Genomic DNA, 22,744 nt, shown 5'->3' with positions numbered 1-22,744 from the left:
TTAAAGGCGGCGGCGTGTGGTTAGGGGGGTGGTGTGGGTTAAACGGGTTCAACGGGTTAACTGGGTTGCAAAAGTACAGACATTGCCGCTTACGCGTGATACAGTGCCAGGCAACCAGCAGAACTTTCACAGCTATACAAAAAATAAAAAAACAAAAATCGAAAAGAAAAGAAAATATATTTAGAGTACACGTAAAAAAGAATAAATCACAAGGTGGACAATGACAGGCGAAACTGAAAGTGAAAATGCATTACTAAGGAAAAACTAAACTGTAGAGTTAAAGATTGCTGAAAATTGACTCAAAATAAGCTAAAAAGAGCTATAATACAGGTGGGATACATCTTTAGATAATGCCTAGCTTTAAATTTGATAAATTAAGAAACTAATTTTCAGTTTTTCTAAGAAGTTTACAGCTGTAAACTGTTTTATTTCTAAAAATAGTTCAAAAAGAGGATAAATTTAAAAGAAAATTTAACATAATTTAATACATAAAATAGACACAAATTTTAAAGGAATTTTAACACAGTTTGACGTTATTTTTAATGCATAAATTGATAAAATTAAAATGTTAATATATACCCTTACCAAAAACTAAGCAATATAGTGAGTTTTCTGTTACCCATTCACACATTGCAAGTTCTGCTAATTAGAAAATTTCTTTCAAGGAGCTTTCTAACTCTATATAAAGTAACTTTTAAAATTAAGTTAAAAACTTTCTTTCATTCATAAAACCAATTAATAAGATATATTTATATATGATTCTCAAAATTCCCTTCTAAAAATGCACGAAATGCCAAGGATGTGGATGCACTAGCCCAGCATATGAACCCCGTCTTACCGTTCTGGGTGGTGCTGCCCTGGAAGAGGTTCCGCAGATAGGTGATGAGCCGCCGATGGAGCGGTCGATGGCGATGGCGCGATGATTTACGGTGCGAAGAAGAGGACTCCTGTCCGCCGCCGCCCTGCTCCACATCCTCCACATCCAAAGTGGAGATAATAGCTGTTCCCGAACTAGCTGCTGCTGCTGCTCCTGCCGTGCCCGAACCCGGGCCACTGGCCACCAACTCCTTGCCACACTGACTAGCATCCACAATGATCTCGATGCTGCGCTGTGTGCTGGACTTTTTGATACCCAATGCCGACGTAGAGCAACTGCTGCCTGAGGCGCCTCCGCCGGTGGTTATGGTGCCTATTAGGGCATCCGTGACACTTGACCCGGTGCCAGCGATGCTGCTAACTGTCTGGTGATGCACCTGCTGCTGCTGCTGTACCACCCGACCGGTGAGCAGGTGGTGCTGGGCGGTCGAGGGCAGCTCGTTGACCGTTCCATTGCTGTGACTGCCACGGTAGATCAGCTCCGTTTCGTTGCTCACCTGGCGCAGGGCATGCAGGCCAGTGTGCGATGCACTGCTCGACATTCCGGCGGAGGATCCTCCTGCCCCACCACTGGAACCGCCATTCAAGCCAGTATAGTAGGCGCTATTCGGTCTCTGGCTATGCTGCACCTGCGGCCCGGCCATCGTGTTTTTCTCAGTGTATCTTCTTTGGATTAGTTTCTGCTCCACCACCTCTCTCCTGCTCCTTGATCGTGCTCCTGATCCTCTCTAGCGGCTGGCTTTAATTGTCGCTGGCTGGTGTTAGTGGTTTTAGTAGCATGTTGGAAATTTACATTTTAACGGCGGTGACTAAGTTAGTGGCTGAGTGGGTTTAAGCGTCGCGGCATCTGCGAGAAGCGAGTAAAATCAAGCAAAAGATATTATAAATCAGATACTAAAGCAGATGTTTCTTAACCGATCGAAGCTGTATGTAAGTTAATATTTACAGAACCTTTAAGTTAATAAGAAGTTTATGAAGAAAAATGTAAGAGTTAGGCAATACATTTTTTGAGGATCAAAAACATTTTCAAAAAAAAACAAAAATAAGTTAAATTGAATTTTAATATATGAAATATATTTTTAGCTTACTATTTTAGTAACAATTTTTGATAGTTAAAGTTAAGAATTTAAATTGTTAAAGAAGTATTATTTTTATTACGAACTTTTGCAAGTACAATTTTATAAAAAGAGTCTTAAATTTGATTATTTTTCCTCATTAAAGTCTTTTTTCATATCTTAAAAACAAAAACTTCGCTTTAAAAACAATTAAGTAAGAAATTCTTTCAAAATTAACATTTCCATTCTTAAAGTAGTTTCCATAAACCTTCTAATTACCTAAGCTTGATCGGCATAGAATATATACATATCAAAGAAAACTATTACCAGGAATTTTCATTTGCCAGCAGCTAAGCGCATATGTGTGTGTGTGTGTCTGTTAGTAGGCATGCATGAGTGTGCGTGTAGGAGTATTATTAAGCTCTTGTAAGCGGCTTTGTTATCCTATTTTAATCCTATTTACTATATGATACACAGAACAAGACAATTGCCTTTTCGGTAAACTTTCCACAGAGAGCCCTCTAAATGCCTTGCAAATTTATTCAAATGCCAAAGGAAAATTCCAGGCCATTAGCAAAGCAATTAACACTTACTAATCTGCTGCCATACATGATTCTATAACGTTTAATGTTAACTATTAAACATTATCAAAATTGCATTGCAAATCGAAAAGGTTACCCAAACTAGACTTCGATACCAGAACCTTGGCATTGTTATTAAGAAAATGAAAAGCAGGCTTCGTAGGCAACTTCAAATGGGTTAAGTCATAGTTTCGGGCGTTAGGGTCAGTTTTGGGGCCAACCTCACACTGAGCAGTTCGGAAAACTATCTAAATCCAAAATTTGTCCGTGTGGATAACTCTGTGTTTTTCCTTGATTTTTCAGCCGTTTGCCGTTAACCGTTTTCCGTTTCAACCGCCACCACCGCTATGACTCAGGAGACCGACGACCAACCCTTCAATCCCTTCTACATTGGCCCGCATCCCAGCAAGGCTTGCGCCATCCCCGAGATTCCTGGCCGGCAATGCTCGCCCAACTGTCAGCCGCCAGAGGGGCAGGCGACCACCAAGCCATCGCCTTACTGCCCTTCATCTTCAGATGGACAGGAACCCATGCCCAGCGGTGCTGCGGGTGGCATGGTCATCATGGGCGTGGCCAATATCTATAGCACCGTAGAGGTACTGGCAGCCGCCGCTCGTCTGGCAGATCCGAATGCCGCGGCTGCGGCAGCGGGAACAGGAGGAGCGGCACAGGCAACGCCGGCGCCCAATAATACCATATGCAAGCCATATCCCTGCATGGAGGGCGCTCGCAACGATAGTCCCGGCTGTGGTTAGACCGGAGGAAGTCCATCAATCAATCAATCATCATCAACAACAACCAACTGGCCAGCAGCAGCACTTCAAAACCGAGTTAGCCCCAAAAACTTGAATATAAAAGCCAAAAAAAAAACCAAAGCAATCTTAGTTTTCATGCATAGGAAATTGATTTGTATAGAAATTTTCATTATTATGAAAGGAAAAAAAAGAAAAGTTATTTTCCCTACTTTCAGCGAGTGAAGAGTTCCTTCGCTGACGGTTAACCATTCGACAATAAACGATTCGAGTGGAATCCCATTTGGGGAGTATTATTTTTGAAAGAATTTCGCTCGCACATTTGCAAGCCGTTGCGATGGATTGAAATCCATGGAGCTGCTGCAGCTGCATCATTTATGGTTCGATGGCAACTGGCAAATGGATCACGAGCAGCAGAAGCAGCAACAGCAACAGCAACAGCAACATCCACATCATCCTTTGGACCAATCTTTTGGGGCCAGGAGAGCAGTGCGTTCGGCCTGGAGTCTATCGAACGTATTGCTTTTGCAAATTCAATGAAGTAAAAATTTATTATTTATTGATAGACTTATGCAAGTGCACAACAACAGCATCAGCAGGAGCAGCAACAAGGAGCTGAACACTTTATGCCTGAAACCTTGTGCTGCGAGCTGTGCTGCAAAGTTGGCCATTTTTTTTTTGGCAAGTATTTTTATATTTTAAGCTTTTTTTTGCTTAAAAATTACTTGAAAAGTGTGCTTAACTATGTTTTAAGATTTTTAAGAAATGGGAACTAAGATATCTTTAAGGTATTATTTGTGAGTCGCATATGAAGGATTACTTAAATAAATATTTTTTAATTTAGATTTATTTAGTAACTGCAAAAAAGTTTGACTTTTTATAACAGAATGGTTAAAATACCAATTTATCGCAGTGTAATTCTGTATATAAAACTCCAATCTCTAGTTTTGCATATGTCTGGTCACACTGACTTTTCCAGCTAATGGAACTGTACAACTGTAATTTCAAGCTTATTCTGCGTTTGTTTTTTACAACATTTGTAGCCCAATCTTAATCAAGAATTGCTGTATTTTTGCTGTTATTCAATTTCATATCATTATTTCCAATATTTGTCAAGAAATTTCTTGTTAATTTCTTAAATTAAACAAGATTTATTCAGAAACTAAAAAACTAAGCATTTTTTCATTTTTATTTAAAATTATTTGATTTTTCCTTACGTAATATAAGTTAGGAAAATCTAATTTTAAAAAAATATTCACTTAGAATCCGAAAATAAAATCAAATCTTAGAGCAAATCCTTCCCTTCTATTTTCTACTTTTCTTATTTTAGCATCCCTGTCGAGGACACCCTCGCATGCCTGTGTATGTGTGTAGATGCGTGTGTGTTTCGCCTGGTACTTCGCAAAATTGCAGTCGATGGTGCCTTTGCTTTTGCTTTCTTTGGCAGCACCTGTTTGCCAAATGATTTATGCATTTCACCCATTTTGCCGTCGACGTTGCAGGTGCAACAAAAACTAGCAAACAACTGCAAATGCAACTGCAACTGCAGACCGCTCATACGCCCGCCCACCCGCTGGCAATAACAACAAATGCTTAATGTGATTTTCTTGTTAAATGCGAGTCGGAGTCGAGTCGCTCTTTTCGCGAAGAAAAATGGAGCACTTTGCTGCCAGTTTTTATTCGCCTTTAGCCAGCCGTCGTTGTCGAAGCCCTTAATAGTCGTTAGTTTGTTAAGCTTTTAAGTTACTACTCTTCCTTTCTATTTTGAGTGTTTGTCGTTAAGGAAAAGTGGTAAAAACATTTTACAATTGCCAGCCGGAAAATGGCAAATTTGGATGGTAAGTGCTAAGTTTAGGTAAGGTGAATGGGATCAATTTTATTAATTCAAATGGTTAAAAATATTTCATATATTGAATTCTTTAATATTATTTTATAAACCTCAAGCCAATGCTCTTTAAATTTTCCCAGCATTTGCTTAACTACATGCCACTCTTAATGGCCTTAAAGTCTGATATATTAACGCACCAAAAATCGATCATACGCACTGTGTGCATTGAAAGAGACAGCCTTAAGGCGACCTGAAATCCGACTCCCATTTCAGCAATTCCATTTCCAACTGTCAACAAATCGAGTGCAGAGAAGCAACAACAACAACAACGTCGAGATGGAGAAGGGGCAACTTAATTTATTGAAATGTCCGGAAATGTAAGCATTAAATGCGCCGCACGAAGAATGGAAAACAAAGCATAAATATCTATTAAAATAAGATTGAAATAAATTACAATTTACAGGGAGAAAGCCAGTGTGGGGAAATGGGCCTGCGACACGCCATCCCAGGCCATTTAATGCCCAGCATCTCCTGCAACCCAAGGCATCCCCCCCATTCGATTCCGAAGCGAAGGTCAGGTGGCACAGTCTCGGGCAAACTTAAGCAAAAACTGGAGTGCAGGGCAAACACTTCTCCGATGGCGATGGCGATGGTCGAGGAGCAGCCATGTGAACATGGGGGGAAATTAAGTGCAAGGATCCATGGATCCGTGGCCATGGACGCCGGAGGACAACAAAAGGACTCGCATACTTAGACGCACTTGAGCGTGCGGCAAAGATGGCTTGAACATGGGGCATGAAAAATGGAAGCTCCACCGTCGAACGGCAGAGGAAATGAAGCTGAACTTTATTATAACAATACACAATAATCGTGTGCGCGAGCTACGTCTCGAGTTTCCTTCGTGGGCTTCCCCCTTCGTCCTGATTTTCCGCCATGATGAAGTGCGGCGGAAAAAGGAAAGCGGATATGCCGCTCGAACGGTAAACTGCAACGGAAGCCAAACCGCACAAAATTATGATGAAAACAAATACAAATCTCTGGCAATTGACTTGAGGGCAACGTCGATGATCGAATACAGTTTTTTAGGGGAATTTGTAAGATTTTTATTGTACTTTTTCTTGTATTTTTTTGTATAATATTTTTATTTTAATATTCACGCATCTTAAATATTATTGAAACCCAATTAACACATTCCTTAACCCTTTAAAAATACATAAAATAAACATTTAAGCTAGTCCATAAAAGAAATTTGTTAAAAGCCATTGAAAAGGTAAATGGACTTTCATATTACCATTAAAACCACTCTCTTTTGGCTTTAACCCAGTTAACCCGCTCAACAAGTTGTGTTGCATGCAATCGGGGAATAAATTAAAACCATCCGGGCAATTTCTCACTTTCCACAAAAGGCAAATAATGCTGGCGGATGCTAATCGATGGCAGGGGGCGTGGGAATTTCTTGCAGTGCATGGCACGTAGATGGCACGCCAAGGCGCTTAACTAAACAAGCAGAAAACGTGCAGCCGAGCGGGAAATGCATTCCTGGCTTCTGTGGTTCCATATCCGTGGCTCCTTCTCGTCACGAAATCCCAGTAAAATGTCAAATGCACCTCGGCACAGACCTTACTCGATCTCTCTTCGTGCATCCTGCATTCATAATATACTAGCCAAACTTTTTGGCTGGGTAAAAAGGGACTCGAATCGCGGCAACCTGGACCCTGGACACCTGGCTTACCTCTATAAGTATGCGCAATATTCAAACGGGAAGGTAAAAGGAAATTGGATTTTTGTTGACATTATTTTATAAAAAATATCCGGAGCCCCCAACAACAATGGACTTTGGCGTCGTGTCAGTTTGGTCAGAGAAGAAGAATTTCCAACTCATCGAAAGTTCCTGCTTTCCCACAAAAATTCCAACATTTTTCCTCTTGCCAGCTGCTGCTGCAGCTTTTCTTTGCTTCTTTTTTTTTTGTACTCTCTCTCTCGCATGTGTGTGTGTGTGTGAGTTGGCAAACATATTTTGATTTTGCATAATAAATTGCGTTCTGTGTGCGAACGGCCAAGACAAAGTGGCAGAATATGAAGGGGTTTAGCCGGGGGCTCTAGAAATCGACTAAGGGGATACCCTGTTAAAGTAGGACAAGTACTATTAAGGCCCACTGTACAATTTTTAGCATAACGTATAAGTATGAGAACCACTGTAAGGCATATTAAGAAATAACTTAGCTGTAAATATTATCCTTATATACTGTTATCTCTTTCTATCATGTAAGTTAGCTGTTAGAGATCGTTTTGTATATACATCTATCTCGCTTACGGATAAGGGAAAAGAGGGATGAACAAAAATTGAAGGGGGACTTTGTTTTTGACTTTCAAGAGAAGCGAATGTGAGAATAAAAGGCATAACAGAAAAAAGCTGACCAGTAGTGAGTTTTATGCTACGAGCATTAGGTATCTCTTTTCGATTAAACAAACTGAATTGGGCTAAAATTTTCATAAATTAGTAAGGACTGCATAAAATATTTCACAAAATACCCTTGAAAACTACAATCTTCTTTGCTTCCTCACCAATGGGCATCTAATAGTCGTTTCATATTTTCCATAACCGTGCATTTTTAGGCGACTTGGGTTTTTCACTCTCGCCATTGAGAAATTGCAGCGCAAATGCACTTTGTATGTTGGTGCATCTGTTGAGAGCAGAAACCAATCAAATTTCCATGTTTGATATATTCCATGAAAAATTGTGTTGCATATGCTTTAGTTATTTTTTTTTTCCTTTTTGCCATATTTTCTTTTTAAGGGGGGAATGGGGGATGCCATTTTTGTGAACTGCCAACGAACTGACAAACACACGCACTACCAAACTACCCTCACCCCAAAAACAGAATGGGTTGCTAAGTGGGTGGGCTGGCTGGTTGGCTGGTTGGTTGTTTGGCTAAGTGGTTGAGTGGGTCAGGTGGCTGGCTGTTTTTTGGTCTCGAGAGGCAACAGAATGTAAAACAAATCGCCGCCGGCATTGGGCGCTGATGAGGTTGGTTATCGCAGTGGCGCAGAGGTAATGACACGCCCACAAGCGCAACACCACAGTCATCTAAGCAAATATGTGTTTAGAACTAAACAGTGTCAGGGAAAAGAGGGTGTACGCCCCCTAATTTAGGGGTAGATTAGGAAATGCTCTTCAGGGACATTGAAAAGTTAGGTTAGGGTGTTTCAGAAATCACTTAAAACTTAAGAGTCAGCTGGATTAAAGTTCTTTTTAGTCCAGAAATTATACTTAAAGATGCTTAACTTTCTTTTTTAATATTTGCTTAGTTAAGAAACCAATCCATTTCCCCTTTTGTTGTACAGAAATCTCATCTAAGTTCCAGTTTTCATCCATCTAATTATTTAAAGCAACTGAAAATAGATTTTATTTAATAATGAAAAACCATAAATAAATAGGATTTATCCATGTTCTTAGCTAGGCAAACCCATCTCTGAAAATTGATCCCTTAAGCCAACTTAAACCTTTAAGTTTGCGGGCTTAGATGAGAGCTTGGCAGGCGGCAGGCAGGCAAATTTCATTTTAAGCCCTCAAAAAAAAGAAATCATTTCTTTTTTATGTCATTTTTCGTGTGGTCTTACTTTTGGCACTCAGTGTATGTGTGTGGCGGGGGATGCGAAGAGGGTAAGAGAGATGCGTTCGTGTTGGCTTGGCAGCCGTCAAAGTGCAAAATATGGGGCTCAAGCGTCATCGTCAGGATGCCTTCACCTCTGCCTTTGCCACACACTCTCACATGGTTGTAAAGTTGCCCAGGATGCACGTGAGTTGCTGCAATCTGTGGCACACTTTTCGCAAAACGCCAGCGACTGCTAACCTCTCTACACCCACTCCCCTGTCTCTCTTCGTTTTCTTGGTTTTTCCGCAGTGGCGGGGGAAATGGGTGGGTGGACCTGAAATAACACCAGCTGGAATGCAACCAACCAAGCAAGTCAGCTAACTGTTTTCATAACCCCAACTGGATAACATACGTACACTGAAAGAAATCTGAATGTCTGTCATGAAATTCATGAAAAATATTTAGAAAGATCCCCAAGGAAACTGACTTTTTCTTCTTACTTCAAAGAGATTTCTTTTTTAATCCTTGAAAATGTATAAATACAGGTTAGTTATTGATAAAACTGCCTTATTTCTCACCGTGTAAACTCACATCTAACCTCCAGCGTATGCCTTTATTTTCCCAGTTCTACTTCGCAGGACATATTGCTTTCTGTGAGGGTATCTATAGGGTCCTTTCCAGCTGTCTAGTTTTTCTTTTTGGCTGCGTTTTTCGCACGTTTATTTGCGAAAGCGAGAAACTGGAAAAACCCGAAACCCGAAACTCGTAACCCAAAAACCCCGAACTTGCCATGTCCCATAGCCTTTTCCCCTCCCCCATCCCACTTTGCCCCAACTTTTCACCTGGCCTTTACCTATCTGGGCACCTGTATTTATGGGTTTGCACGTGTTTCCGTCTGCCAGTGTTGCCATCATCATCATCATCATCGCGCCGTTCGCCAGTCGCCATTGTGGCAACTTGAGCATCTTTTCGAAAATACAAAAAACAACGCCGGGTAGCGGGAAAAACAAACGGAAAATTTCTGCCGAGTGGGGTTTCATTTTCAAGTGTTTGTCTTCACGTGGCCGTGTGTATGTGTGTGTGTGTGTGTTAGGGTGTGTTTGGTGTGTGTTAGTGTGCCAGTTGGAGAAGAGAACGTTTATTTTTCAGCTGTTGCTGCCGTGACATGGACACCCGCAAAATGGTTGGCCTGTCAGCGACAAGGATGCCCCCAGTCAGTTATTCGCACGACAGGGAAAGGGAGGGGTGAGGTATGAGCCACGAGGAAAGCACTTCACTTGGGCACGACACAAAAAATGCTTTCAATTGTTACGCTCAGGAGATTCACATTGATTTGAATCCGATTTGGCATGAGTAAACAATTTTCCAGACTCATATGCAGTGAGCAAAAAGAAGGGTAAGTGTAGGGGCAAATAATGAAAAACTAACTTGTAAGTAAAGAAAAATTAGTTAAAAATCTTCTCTAATCTGATAAAGATACTGAAAGATAACGAAGATGGTAACTAGTCTTTAGAAATGGGGCCAGAAATTCGTAGAAGAAGTCCCCTTGGCTAGCTAGCTTTATGAGAAAGTCCTCTTCAGCCTAACTTTTGATATCAAGAATGTTAGTTTAAGTTCTTATTTATTATTAATATTCATAGCAGTAAGCAGTATATATATTTGTTGATTTTCCTTTTTCAAATTTTCACTTACTTTATTCGGTTGTCACACATTCAGGTCGCAGCATGGTAACCGAAACCCCAAAGGACCAACCTCTGGGACTTATCTACAGGTATATCCATGACAGGTGTACAGACATATGCATTACAGACCAAACACAAACACACACACACACAAATACAACAAATATAATACAGACGTGGCGGGGAAAAGTTTAATTCATGAGTAAGGGAAAACTCGATTCGCGTGCAAAGCTCGTAAATTAATTTTTATATCCCTTTCAATTACTTTTCGTTGCCCGCCTCCCCCCATTTGGCCAACTATCAATGCATACTAATGAGTAACTAGGGGGCGGAAAATCCGAATACCACAGATAGAGCTTATCGGCCCGATTTCATGGCCACCGCGATTCCATTTCCTTTCCTTCATATTGGCCCTCGGTCAATGTAATTGACGTTGTTCCTTGTTTCTGGCCATGTTCCTGTTGCTGTTCCCTCTCCAGCCAGGCCATTAAAATCCAAGGAGTGCTCCTCCATCGAAAACCCAGTCCCAATTGCCAATCCTCCTCCGCTGGAAAACTCCCCAGGAGCCACACGCAGCTTAACAACTTTTGTGTGTAAGCTTTCATCACGATTATGGCCAGGCCAAGGCGGTAAATGGTGGTGGGGAAAGCCGGGAAAAAGTTTAGCAGAGGTGGGGAAGTGTGTACGCGGAAAAGTACGTTCCAGAATGTATGTTTCATGAAGATCTTATACAGATTCAATTTATATAATTTTCTTGAATTTTTAATAAGCAAAAGTTTAGTTTTGGTTTAATCTTAAAATGGGTTAAAAATGTTATTAATTTTAGGGGCTTTTCTTTTAACAAACATAATAAAAGTAACCTTTTTTCGAGTGTATTTCGTTATAAGTTTGCCATTGCCCACATGGGCGTGGCCTCGGCTAACATTATCCTTAACAAAAGAAAAATAGAAACAAAAATCTGTTAATAAAGACAAACTCTTCCGGAGCCTACACACACACTCGCTTACGCCTGCAAAAAGAGAGAAAGAAAAGCGGCTATTTTGCATAAATGCCGCAGCTGCCTCCTTGTCCCAGCCACTGCGCTGCTTCTTTTATGGAAAGCATTTGAATTAATTATACTAAAAGTTGTGAAAATAGAAACTGTTTTGCACCTGATGTCTGACACAAAGCCTTGAGGTGGAGCTGGAATACTTGTAGTTTTATCTCTGCCTTTTTGTCCGGGGTGTGTATGGTACGAGTATAGGGTATATGGTATATGGCGGAGCCTCTTCCTCCAGCAGCCCCTCATTCAACCCACATAGCCAACTTAATTTGCAGTGAAATTAAGTGTAGACACACAGCGCAGCTGCGAATGCCAAAGGAATTACTCATCTCCAGGCTGATACAGTGCGTTTCAATGCCTTAAGGCGTTAGGTTTTTGTAAAGAAAAGTTGTAGCTAGAAAAATTTGTAAGTACTTTGATTTAAAGATGTCCTTTAACTTGGAAATTGGCCTAACGCGGTAGGAAATCTTAAAGGCTTAAACTCAGACTTTGGCTTAGACTCTTTAAGCCCAATACTAGATACTAGCTTGTATTAGATTCAGTCTCAGCTGTTTTCATTTAAGTTAATAAGCAGGTCTTTTGCTTAAAATTTGTTTTCTACTTTGAAAAGAAATCTACAGAATTGAAAAGGCTTGAGTTGGAGTCACAATGACAATGGAATTTAATGCAAAGTAAAATCAGAGACAGTGACCTCGACTAACCGGGCTTAAAGCAAGCGAAACCCGATTCCCGGACACCGGACCTCAGAACCCCAGAATCCAGACCTCAGACCACCGACCCCGTACCCCTAGACCACAACAGCAACAACAAGTTGTCCGGACTGCGGACAATGGACGCCATGCCGCTGACAGGCGACTCACAAAAGATGAGGGCATCCGATGACGAGATGAGATGAGGATGTTCATGGGATCCTGATGCTGTTACTGCTCCTGCTTTTGCTGCTACTACTACTGCTGCTGATGATGATGATGATGTGGCCTCCGAAACGGACCAGAATGAAGCTACCCCGCCATTGATGTTGCTGTTGAGTTTTATGGCCGCCGGCAAATGGCGCCTCAAATGGAAAACATGAAACCGAATTAACAGCCAAACAGCCCAAGAAGACGACTGCGGCGGAATGGTGAACGACTTCCGGAAACGTATGCCGAAGTGACCCGCCCCCCTTTTGGGACTCGGGTAATTATCGCCTGACCGACTTGCCTACTCCCATCCACTCCAATCTGCAATCTTCCCCGGAAAACGGCTCGTCATGTGGTTGGTGGTAGGTGGCATTCGGATAGGGTTGGGCCCCGGAGTCATGAGTCCATCGCCACTCTGATGTCATTGCGTGGCTTGATGGATTTGTGTAATTTCTTTATGCCGGCCCGGCATTTGGGGCCACCCTAGGAGACCAACCCAGGAGCCCCATCATAAATTGAAGCTGGATTTAATTACAGCCTTTGACCCTGCCCAAGTTTTTCTCACCCCTCTGCGGCGACAGCTGCGTTTTTGCAATGCGAATTTGAAAGCCAACGACAGTGGGAAAATTGGGACAAATTTTAAACACAAATTGGTAAATGATTTTGAAAGGATTTTGAGATATGAAAAGATAGGAAAAATATATGAAAAATTTACATAGTTTCCTAAGCATTGCTGAGGAAATACAAATCTTAAACTAGAAAATTGGTAAGCCTAAACCTATTTTTAAAGATTTTTAATATAAAATCTTAATAATACAGTTTTGTAGAAGAAAAATGTATTAAAATTTAAATATTATTTTAATGGATATAAAATAATGTAAGTCTGTAAGGCAGTGCCAAGTTAGCTGCCATTTCACATTTTCACAATTATTCAATCCGAAAATCTTTTGCAAATCTGCCACCTTAGGCTCTTTTCTTCGCCCCTTGCTCTACCCCTTCTTCAACCCCACTTACCGACCCTTTTTCTGCCCCTTTCCATCAGAAGAATGTATGTCATGACCTTAGCAACAGCCGCAAATTGTAATTTGTAATTTCCAGGCAAAAAAACTGTACGATTTTCAGTGTTCCCCCTCGAACTTTGAATGATTCTCGAAAATTTTACCGAAATCTTTTACATTTCCTTAAAATTTAAACATAAATTATGCTAACGAAAGTACAAAAAGTACAAAGATTAAAATCAGAAAAACATATTTTGACAAATCTAGATTAACAAGCTGCAGTAAGATAAATCCAAATATCTTTTTTCTTGGTCTTTAAGTTTATATTTTTCTCATATTTTTTTGTTTGAAAACCCCAAAACCTTAAGCTTTGTTTTCTGTTCAATTAAATAAAAATTTTGCCACATTTTTTCTCACTGTGTGCTGATTTGCAGCATTTATTAAAATCACATTTTCACAAAATTTCTTTTCGCACTTTGCCGCCGTTGGTGGATTTTTTGTGCAATTCATTTCCTTAATGCTTCGTCGGGTAATTTGGGTCAAAACTAATTAGACGGGGCAGACGTGACTTTAATTACCCACAGACCAAGGGAGCCAAGGACGTTGCCCAGACGAAGGACTTTCCTTCTTTTTCTTTTTTTTTTGGCACCGTTTTTTTTTTTCCTAGCCTTTTCCGCACATTTTCCACGCTAATCGATGGCCAACTCATAAATTCAACGACAAAACGATTCAGGCGTCAAACACTTTCGACGAACCTTCAATTTGCACTTGTCACGTGCGCCGACTGCCACGCCCCTTGGCCCACCACTTAATTACTTAATTGGCTATTAGCTAAATGGTTACAGCACCTTTTATTTTTTTGTTTTTCTTTTTTAATTTTTGTTTTTCCACAGGTGCAACAAAGAGCCCGCATCAAAAATGGGGATTTTCTTCTTGGGCTGCACTTTCAGTTTTTTGTTCAGAGAAATTGCCGCAATTTGCATATGGCCAATTTTAAGTGTGTGTTTGATGGCCTGGGAAAAGGGTTAAGAGCTGTGGCGCACAGCGATTCATTAACCCATGAAACTCAGCTGACCACGACTACACCCAAACCGCAGACCGCACACCAGGCCGGCATTAAAGCAACCGAAATGAGTCCATCTGTTGGAGGATGTACTATATGTGGGTACAAGGGACACGGGACAGGACATTCGACAGTTGACAGATGTCGCTGAAACTTACGAGGGGGAACTTGATGGGTAAGGCTATATACTGGTATGAGATATACCTTAAAAAATATATTTAGTAATAGTAAATATTAAACATAAAACGTTGAGTTAGTTAGTTAAGTTTATGAAGTTAGTTTTATGTTCTTTTTAAGCTTTAAGATATCTTTTCAAAAAGGGAGATCTTTTCTACCAAGCCAATGGAATGATCCGATCCTAGAACTTATCTTCATTAAATCCATACCTTTTAATATCTATTTTTTATCAACTATATTGTTAAGAAAGTTAGAAAGTTACGAGTATAATATTTATGATATCAACTTAATACTTTCCCTTCTTCCCAAAAAACATAATATCAGTTTCTAACAACCCACAATCATCACTTTAAATTTCACCCAAAAACAAGCAAATAACTTAATTTAAGTTTTCGCCTGATCTTGAAACTTATCCACCCAGATCCTCTGCAGGACCTTAGGGTAAGCCACAGCAAGTCCAAGAACAAGGACACTCTGTCTGAGGCACATGTTTGCAGTTGATTTACCGATTAACCAAAAACGGCAAACAGCAACCGCAAGCGGTCACATGCATATATGTATAAGGGGTGGTATATATATCCCCCTGACCCACTCTTAACCACCCACCTGGCCTCCAACGAAAATCCTGCAACATCTGCTGCCAAAATGCTTAAGGCAATTCAATTTAATTAATATTATAATTAAGCGCAGATAGCAAAATGAACCGAGTTGCTGAGAAGCTGGATTTAGTGCAAAATGAGAGACAGAAAGAGAGAGATGGCTGGAAAATGGATGGTTTTGGGGGGAAAATGCATTCCATTTCTGCTGCGTGTGCGGAATTATGTGAGCAATTTTCCAAGTGAGGATTTCGGTTTCGCATTGTTGCGGTGCATATGCGAAAATCTTTGCACGGAAACACTTTCCATCTCATATGCATATAAATCCTTGGGATTCCTTCAAAAGGCTCCAAAAGGATTAAGGATTGCCTCTGGGCTATAAAAGCTGTTATTTGTTTCTGGGGACTAACAGGAAGGCTAAGGGTAATGGGTAATTTATAAAAACTTCTTAAAAATATAATACAAAATATATAAATTATAATATTAAAGGAATTATATAGTCCTCTCACTCCCCCTTCTCCCTTCAAAAGCACTTAAAAAATGAAATGAAATTTTCGAAATGTAAATCAATAGATTGAAATAAATTATTCGGCATTTAGGGCTGGCTGTGGGCGCCGACTTACTGCAATTAATCTCAAATGAAGTGAGCTGATTCGAATGGAGAAACCCAGCAAAGGCGAGAGAGTGAGAGGGTAGATGAGCGAGTGATAGAGACAGCAGAGGAGAATCAAAGGAGCTTTCACGCCTCACCGCTTCAGATTTTGGGAGGATAATTCAAGTTCTTGGCTCTCAGATGTTTAGGCATTTGATTAATGCCCAAAAAAGAGAAACAAATAGCTTAAGTCGAACGGTGAAAGAGTGAGGGTGATAGACAGAAAAAAAGAGATGCCAATAGCAGGGCCAAAGCTGCAATTAATTCTAGCAAATCGGGCAAAGTCGAAGGCGTTCGAGCAGAGTGTGACATGGCTTGCATCAAAGGCTATGGTCTAGGCTAGGAGGTATTAATAAGGCTCGGCACTTAATACACTAAATCAACGTTTTCCCTAAGCTATTAAATCGGAAAGTTATTTATTTAGAATTACCTAAATGACAGGCTTTAAATTAAATGATCAGAATGGTTAAGTGTCAGCTAAAAGAAAGTATTTTAAAAAGTATTTTCGGAAATATTCTTAAAGATAGCCAAAAATTTAATCAAAACCATAAAATGTCATGTTAAAATCTTAAATCTTTCCTTAAATTTATTTATTTTTCCTTCACTCTATCTCTGCATGTCCATGCATGCCGCAAATTTGCTGAAAAAACAAACTCAAACACGAATGCAACACCCCAGAAAAGCAAGACGTTGCCGCTTAATTGCACGCTGGAAAATAAGGAAAATGTGAGGGGAAAAACTCTGAAGGACACGTCACTCGGCTCATGAACTTTAACTCGTGGCGACTTTCGGACGGAATTTAAAAAACCAAAACAAAAAGAACTTCCCCGGCTAATGGATCGCATTCAATTAGCCAGACAGGATGGGGAAAAGTCTCAGGATGAGGATGAGGACATGCATCAATCTTGGGGGCACAACCATTCCGCTTTTCTCTTTGGTTTTTGGGGCTAATTAAGTTCGCTGAGATGCGTGAATTTCGAGTTAATCAAATGCCAATTAACTGACATTTTCATCAGGCGAAAGGAGCAACTCATAATGAGCTGTTGCCCGGGCAAGGAGTCACATCCCCTTTGTTCTGGCTAAAATGAATCTCTTCCTTATTCTTTCTTTTTCAATATTCTCTTCGTTCTTCCCTTTGTGCTAGACTACATACGAGTGTATATAATATATATATATATGTATATATCTATCCCCTATATAGACGGACACATTTCCGGCTCATTGATTGCACGACCATCGAACAAAAGCCAGCAAAGTGTCAACTTTTCGAATTGATAGCCGAAAAGATAGCAAGACATGAATGGCAACGAGATGGGGAAATATTATATAGACTTGGCTAGATAATAACCTGCCATATAGAAGGGAAAACAAGACCGATTTTCTAAGGAATGCGGAATGGTATGTGCAGAGAAATCGAAACTATATCAGTTACAAAAGGAAACAAATTGAGCAAAAATGGGGGAGAAATTCGAGCATAAACAGAAACACAAATCGAGCACGAAAGTGGAACACATGGTGTCGGGCATTCCTTTGTGGAAATCTCTTCAACTTGACAAATTTCTGGATAAAGTTTAAAAGGGGTCATGGAACATATTTAAGGTTTCAGCTTTAAGCTGAATATAAGAGAATTTTGTCAGATTTCATGACTTTTACACTGATATTAAGAGAGTGTTAAAACAAGTACTATTAAGACCCACTGTATAACTTTTAGCATGACGTATAAGTATGAGACCCACTGTAAGGCAAATTTAGAAACAACTTAGCTGTAAATATTATCCTTATATACTGTTATCTCTTTCTATCATGTTAGTTAGCTGTAAGAGATCGTTTTGTATATACATCCGTCTCGCTCACGGATAAGCGAACGGAGGGATAAACAAGAATTGAAAAGACACGTTGTTTTTGACTTTCGAGAGAAGCGAATGTGAGTATAAAAGGCATAAAAGAAAACAACTAACAAGTAGTAGCTAACAGTCATAACCAACTCCAGACAAATAAAACTAATAAAAAAGACAATTAAATTAACTTAAAAAACTCTTTAAGTTTTTGGTAAGTAAAATATTCTAATAAAATTTTAAACACTCAAACCCTCAATGTGAAAATTAGATCCAACCATGTCCGGGCTAAAATATTAAATGCCGCGCCGCAGGCTAATCCCTGGTCACCAACCTCCTAATCCCAATCGGGGGATTTGTGATCCGATGGCAAAGCCATCTGACCGAAAGGGATTTCTACTTTTGGCCAATTTGACGGCCTGCGAGGCATAATATCGATGGCGGATTGAAGGGCTTAGGAAAGCCAAGGCAATTAACTTTGCCTAAGGGCTGGAAGGTTGATTTTAAATGTTTTACGTTTACTTGGGATTCCCATTGGGATTATATATATATATATATCTAAGCATATATATATAAATATAAAGATATATATTCTTTTCCAGCTACTTTGGCATTTCCTGACTGCCATTCTGCAATGTAAATTATTCAAACTTGGAAGTTGTGACAGAGGGATATATATATATAGCATATATAGGTATGTGTGTAGGAAAAACGGGATCTGAGAAACGTGCAACTCATGCCCGACATCAACAAACGTGTTTACGAGCGCCAATGAACGAGGCAAACTTTCACCCCCCGTCCCTCTCTAGCTCACACTCTCTCTCTCTCTCTCCCAGACTTTCTGTCTCTTTCGAGGGTTTTGGACCCTCCGGCAACAACAACATGAATATGCATAAAGCGCAAGGTGGGATCCCCATGAATTAGTTATGAGGTTATAAGGCATATTGCCAACTGCTTCATAGAGGCCTCCGCCAGCGTCGCAGCCTGAAAGCAGTCCTAATAAAATTACGTCAAGCCTTGCAAAAATACAAAAAAAAAAAAGAAGAACAGGAAAAAATACAGCAAAAATAGTATGGCAAAAGGAAAAACACTGTGCTTGGGGGGGAAAAATGAGGCAGGAATAGGAAAATGGCAACGGAAATGGAAAGCCACAAACCCGAGAAGGTAAGCTTGCAATTTGCCCACTGGAACAGCAACAACTAGCTGAAGGTATAAAAAACGAAATGATACTTTGATACCCCTGAGAATAAAACTCGCAAATGGGAAACTTTCAGACTGCATAATGTTCAATTAGTTCTGAGATTTCTATTAGGAAAACTTTGATATTTTCTAATCGAAAGAATGGAAGGAAATACTCTATTTAACCATTATAAAAATGGTTTTATTGTTATATAAAATATTTACAATATTTATTAATTAATTTTCATTAATATACATTTTAAGAGAATTTTTATTTTTGATTTTCTAGAAGGGTAAGTAAGTAATAAATTCGAGAAACGACTTAAAAGAAGGCACTCAAATATTTAATAACAGACCTTTATAACCCTAGTATATGACCCCACCATCAACCCACCCCTGTAATCAAATGATTAGTAAAATATTCCAGCACTTTAATGGCCACTAGACGTATGCGTTTATCCTTAAACATTTATGCAGACATTTATGTGCACAAATATTTATATGGGTTAACTTGGCATCTGTCTGAATGTGTCTCCATGTCTCGGTGTGTTTGGTTGTGTGTGTCACTTGCCAGACTTTTTGCATTGTGATATGCAAAATGTTGTCATAAATGCGGTGAAAAACAAAAGCATTTTCCCACAGAAATGAAAAAAGGAACAAAACCTAGCCCAGCACTGGGGAAATAAAAATAAATAGCTGGGTCAGGTGGCAGACATTATTCTGGGTATTCCCACCCAGAACTTCGACTGCTACAGCAACTCTGCCACTGAAATGCAAATCGCAATTTAAGACCGAGATTTATATATATAATATATATCTTTTTGTAAGGCAGAAACACAAGTTCCCTGAGTTTTACATTCCTTCTTTAATTGTAAACTTTATGGCACTATTTTTTGGCTGTCACTAGCTTAACACTTAAATATAAAAGTTTTCTTCTGGAATTTCCACCTCTGCTAAAAGATTTTCCTTGCTTTTATATCAAAAGTACCTTTCTTTAAGTTTTAAGTTTAAGTTTTAACCAAGTTAACGTTAAAGTTGCAGCCCTTTAAGGTCACGCCTTCCCCTTTAATTATTTTGAATATTATTTTACGCTCTGGTGGGCAATTAATTTGCTGCTGACTGCACCCAAAACTGCATTTGATTGATTAGCGTAATTAAGTGGAAGGCCAGAGGGCAACATTCTGTTTTTCCGCCGCATCAAGTATACGCCACGTGCACAGTGCTCGACTGGTTGTCCAGCAAGCGAATTGGACATGAAAAATCCATTTCGCTTGACTCACTTCACAGGCAATTGTCTTTAAGAGCCAGCTAAGCACTGCTAACACACACACACACACACTGTGTGTGTTCTAGGTTTCAGGGACGAGTGCCAAGCGGCGACATAAGCTTATTAAATTCCATAAGGATTTCACATATTACAGGCAGCTACTTATGGCAAGGATTAAACAAACATGCCGACTTTACAAACTTGGCACAAACTCAGCGAAGAGCCCCCACTGCGCCCAAGACAAGGGACTGCGCCAAAGCCTTTAACTGTTGACCAAGTCGTTGACACACATGCAACGCCAGCCACTTTCCCCACTTTCTCGGCTTTACGTACTTTTCCACCCCGCTTTTCCCATTTTAACCACCAACCACTGGGCCACTCGACGGGCGGTCTCACGGAAAACTGCACTGCCATCTGCTGCAGGCCATATCTTTCTGATTTTCCCACTGAACAAAGACAATCGAGATTCGCAGGAATTTGTTAACTCCATTATTGGCACAGCTAAGGGGAAAATACTAGTATTAGATCGATGGAAATGTCTAAGAAAAAGTTTATGTTTGGTGAACAAACTTGTAAGGACAAGGAACTACATAAATTTCAAATTTTTGTAGACTTTTCCTATTGAGTAATATTAATTTTTACTACTTAGTAAAGGATAACAGAGAAAATAGCTTTCTTAAGGCTAGAAAACTAATGTAAACATAAATTTAATAATAAAACTTTGCATTTTAATTCACTTTCATGACCATTAGAAAGACAAAGATCAAGTCAATTAACATATTACGATCCTTGGGATGAAACCCTTTTGAGGCCGCACTTCAAGGGCAATAATTTGTGGCATATAGCAGGACTCAGCAGCGATGCCTACGTGCTGGGGATCCCTGACTAATTACTTTAAGGACTTGAAGTCCTTGGCGTGAGATTCAACAGCCGCAGCATCAACAGTAGCTGACAACAAAGGCAAATGAAAGTGAAAAGTTTTTAGCATTTAATTAAAAGAAAAATTTTACGCAAACCTCAAAGGCCTCAAGTGCGGGGCCCTAACAACCCTTAGTTCCCCCAAGCCCCACCTTTTGCTCCCTTAAATTCAGGCAGATTTTTTTCCCCTTTGGTCTTGTCGCGGAAATGGGTTAAAAAGTCAGCCCTCTGCTGATTCTGCTGATGATTTGTCAGATCTGTCGCAATGCGTGTCACGCGCTTGTCACGCGTCTGTCACGCTCACAGAATAAATCAGAAGGATATACATATACACAGGATAATGACAGGGAATCGGAGATTTCACACTTGATTGCGGTCCTTGCTGGGCAATCAACGCGGCGTATGAGTGATAATTTGTAACACTTTCCGTTGAGATTGCAATGAAAAGGAACCTTACAAGAGAATGACTCATTACCAATCAGAATTGTTCATATTTTCTACTCTTTCTGTAAAATGTAAACATAGAAAATGTATTTGTTAATAACATAAATTGGCTAGTAAAGCAAATAAGCCAACATGGCGTATGAGTGTTGCCATTAACACTTCCTGCAAGCGATTGAATCACAATGATAATTGTTTTGGCATGATTACTCATGCATATGCTTTCGATAAATTAGGAGAATCCCATGAAACATGAATAGAGCCACTTAAATCAAGTTTTAAGAGCAAATAATTTGATTTAATTTTGAATTTAATAAGTGGACTTCGAAATGAGAAATTAAAGACTGCTGAAAAGTTTATGAATATCTGTAAAAGGACACATTAAAGTTGTGAATTACTTAGGAACTTTATTGGCTTAAATTTCAGTTAAATTTCATTCAGAAACAGAAGAATAAGTTCCTATTCCCCCCTTTAACTTTCAATCAATACTTAATTTAATTCGTGTCCTTCAATTATTTAATATGCTGCCAGCTGTCTCAACTGTTCAGCATTCGAGATTCTGACAAATCCTTGACGCAGTGCGTCGCCCCATCCTCCCTGTTGTGGGAGCAAAAGTTGGCAAAATGGGGTTAAGTCTAACCAGGAGACAGGGTAAATTGTTTAGCCCTTGCACAACACAGAAACTTTTCTTATTTTCGCGGCTTTCACATAGTTGCCCTCCCCAGACCCACCACCAGCTCCACCACCACCTACCCACACTGACTTTCCCCCCGCCCCAAACTTTCTCCCTCACCCAAGGGTGCTTTATTACAATTTAACTTTTCTTTTATTGCAACATTTTTGTTGCCCCTTGCGTTGGGCTCTGCGGCTAACCCGGCAAGGACTTCCCAGCCCCAAAATACCCAAAAAAAAAAGAAAAACGTAAAGAAATGGAAGGGAAAAACCCCAAAGCCAAAGCCAAATCCAAAAACCCGAAAACCCAAAAACCAAAAACCCAAAAACCAACGCCAAAGCCAAAGGGTGAGGGACATTAGCTGCTGGTCGATGGAGGACTGGGTTGGTGGTTGGCCAAAGGAGCCTGATTATGTGTCATATGCCACATGCGAAGATGAAGTTGCCCCTGGGCCACTCCATTCTTGAGACCCGAAGTTCCACCATCAGCTCATTATATTCAATAGCCGGGAATCTTGGTTAGAAGATGGCATAAACGGCTGGCGTTGTCAATGAAAATATAATAAAATGTAAGTATTTATTTAACATTTATTAATAACATTTATATTAATGAAAATAATTTAATAACCTGCTAG

General features: G+C 39.9%; 2 protein-coding genes across 9 annotated transcripts in view; one reads left to right on the top strand and one right to left on the bottom strand.

Moving 5' to 3' along the window:
• LOC108111850 (serine/arginine repetitive matrix protein 1) overlaps positions 1-22,744 on the bottom strand; it is a 90,059-nt gene that overhangs the window by 28,349 nt on the left and 38,966 nt on the right. Inside the window, exons 1-2 of one of the 8 annotated variants that reach the window (XR_001772598.2) lie at positions 839-2,181; positions 94-132 (exon numbers count right to left, since the gene is read on the bottom strand). The exons of 3 other annotated variants lie outside the window; for them this stretch is intronic. Coding sequence is in view for 1 of the 5 variants with exons in the window: in XM_017221457.2 (XP_017076946.1) it covers positions 839-1,520 (682 nt within the window). In the remaining 4 variants the exon portion in view is untranslated. Of the gene's footprint in view, positions 1-93; positions 133-838; positions 2,186-22,744 lie in introns of those variants that run through there. 4 more of the 8 variants (XR_001772599.2, XR_001772600.2, XR_001772601.2 and 1 more) reach the window with 4 other exon arrangements.
• Positions 2,697-3,387, top strand: LOC108111851. Its single transcript, XM_017221460.1, has one exon. It carries the CDS (start codon positions 2,860-2,862, stop codon positions 3,265-3,267), a length of 408 nt encoding a protein of 135 aa, XP_017076949.1. The 5' UTR covers positions 2,697-2,859; the 3' UTR covers positions 3,268-3,387.

The sequence above is a fragment of the Drosophila eugracilis genome, unplaced genomic scaffold, assembly GCF_018153835.1.
Source record: "Drosophila eugracilis isolate 14026-0451.02 unplaced genomic scaffold, ASM1815383v1 contig_2155, whole genome shotgun sequence".
Classification (NCBI taxonomy): Eukaryota; Metazoa; Arthropoda; class Insecta; order Diptera; family Drosophilidae; genus Drosophila; species Drosophila eugracilis.
Note: the sequence above shows the minus strand (reverse complement) of the source record. Positions and strands in the feature narration are given on the sequence as shown.

Excerpts from the sequence above, each read along its gene's own strand:
- LOC108111851 (XM_017221460.1), top strand. The coding sequence starts at position 2,860 with ATGACTCAGGAGACCGACGACCAACCCTTCAATCCCTTCTACATTGGC.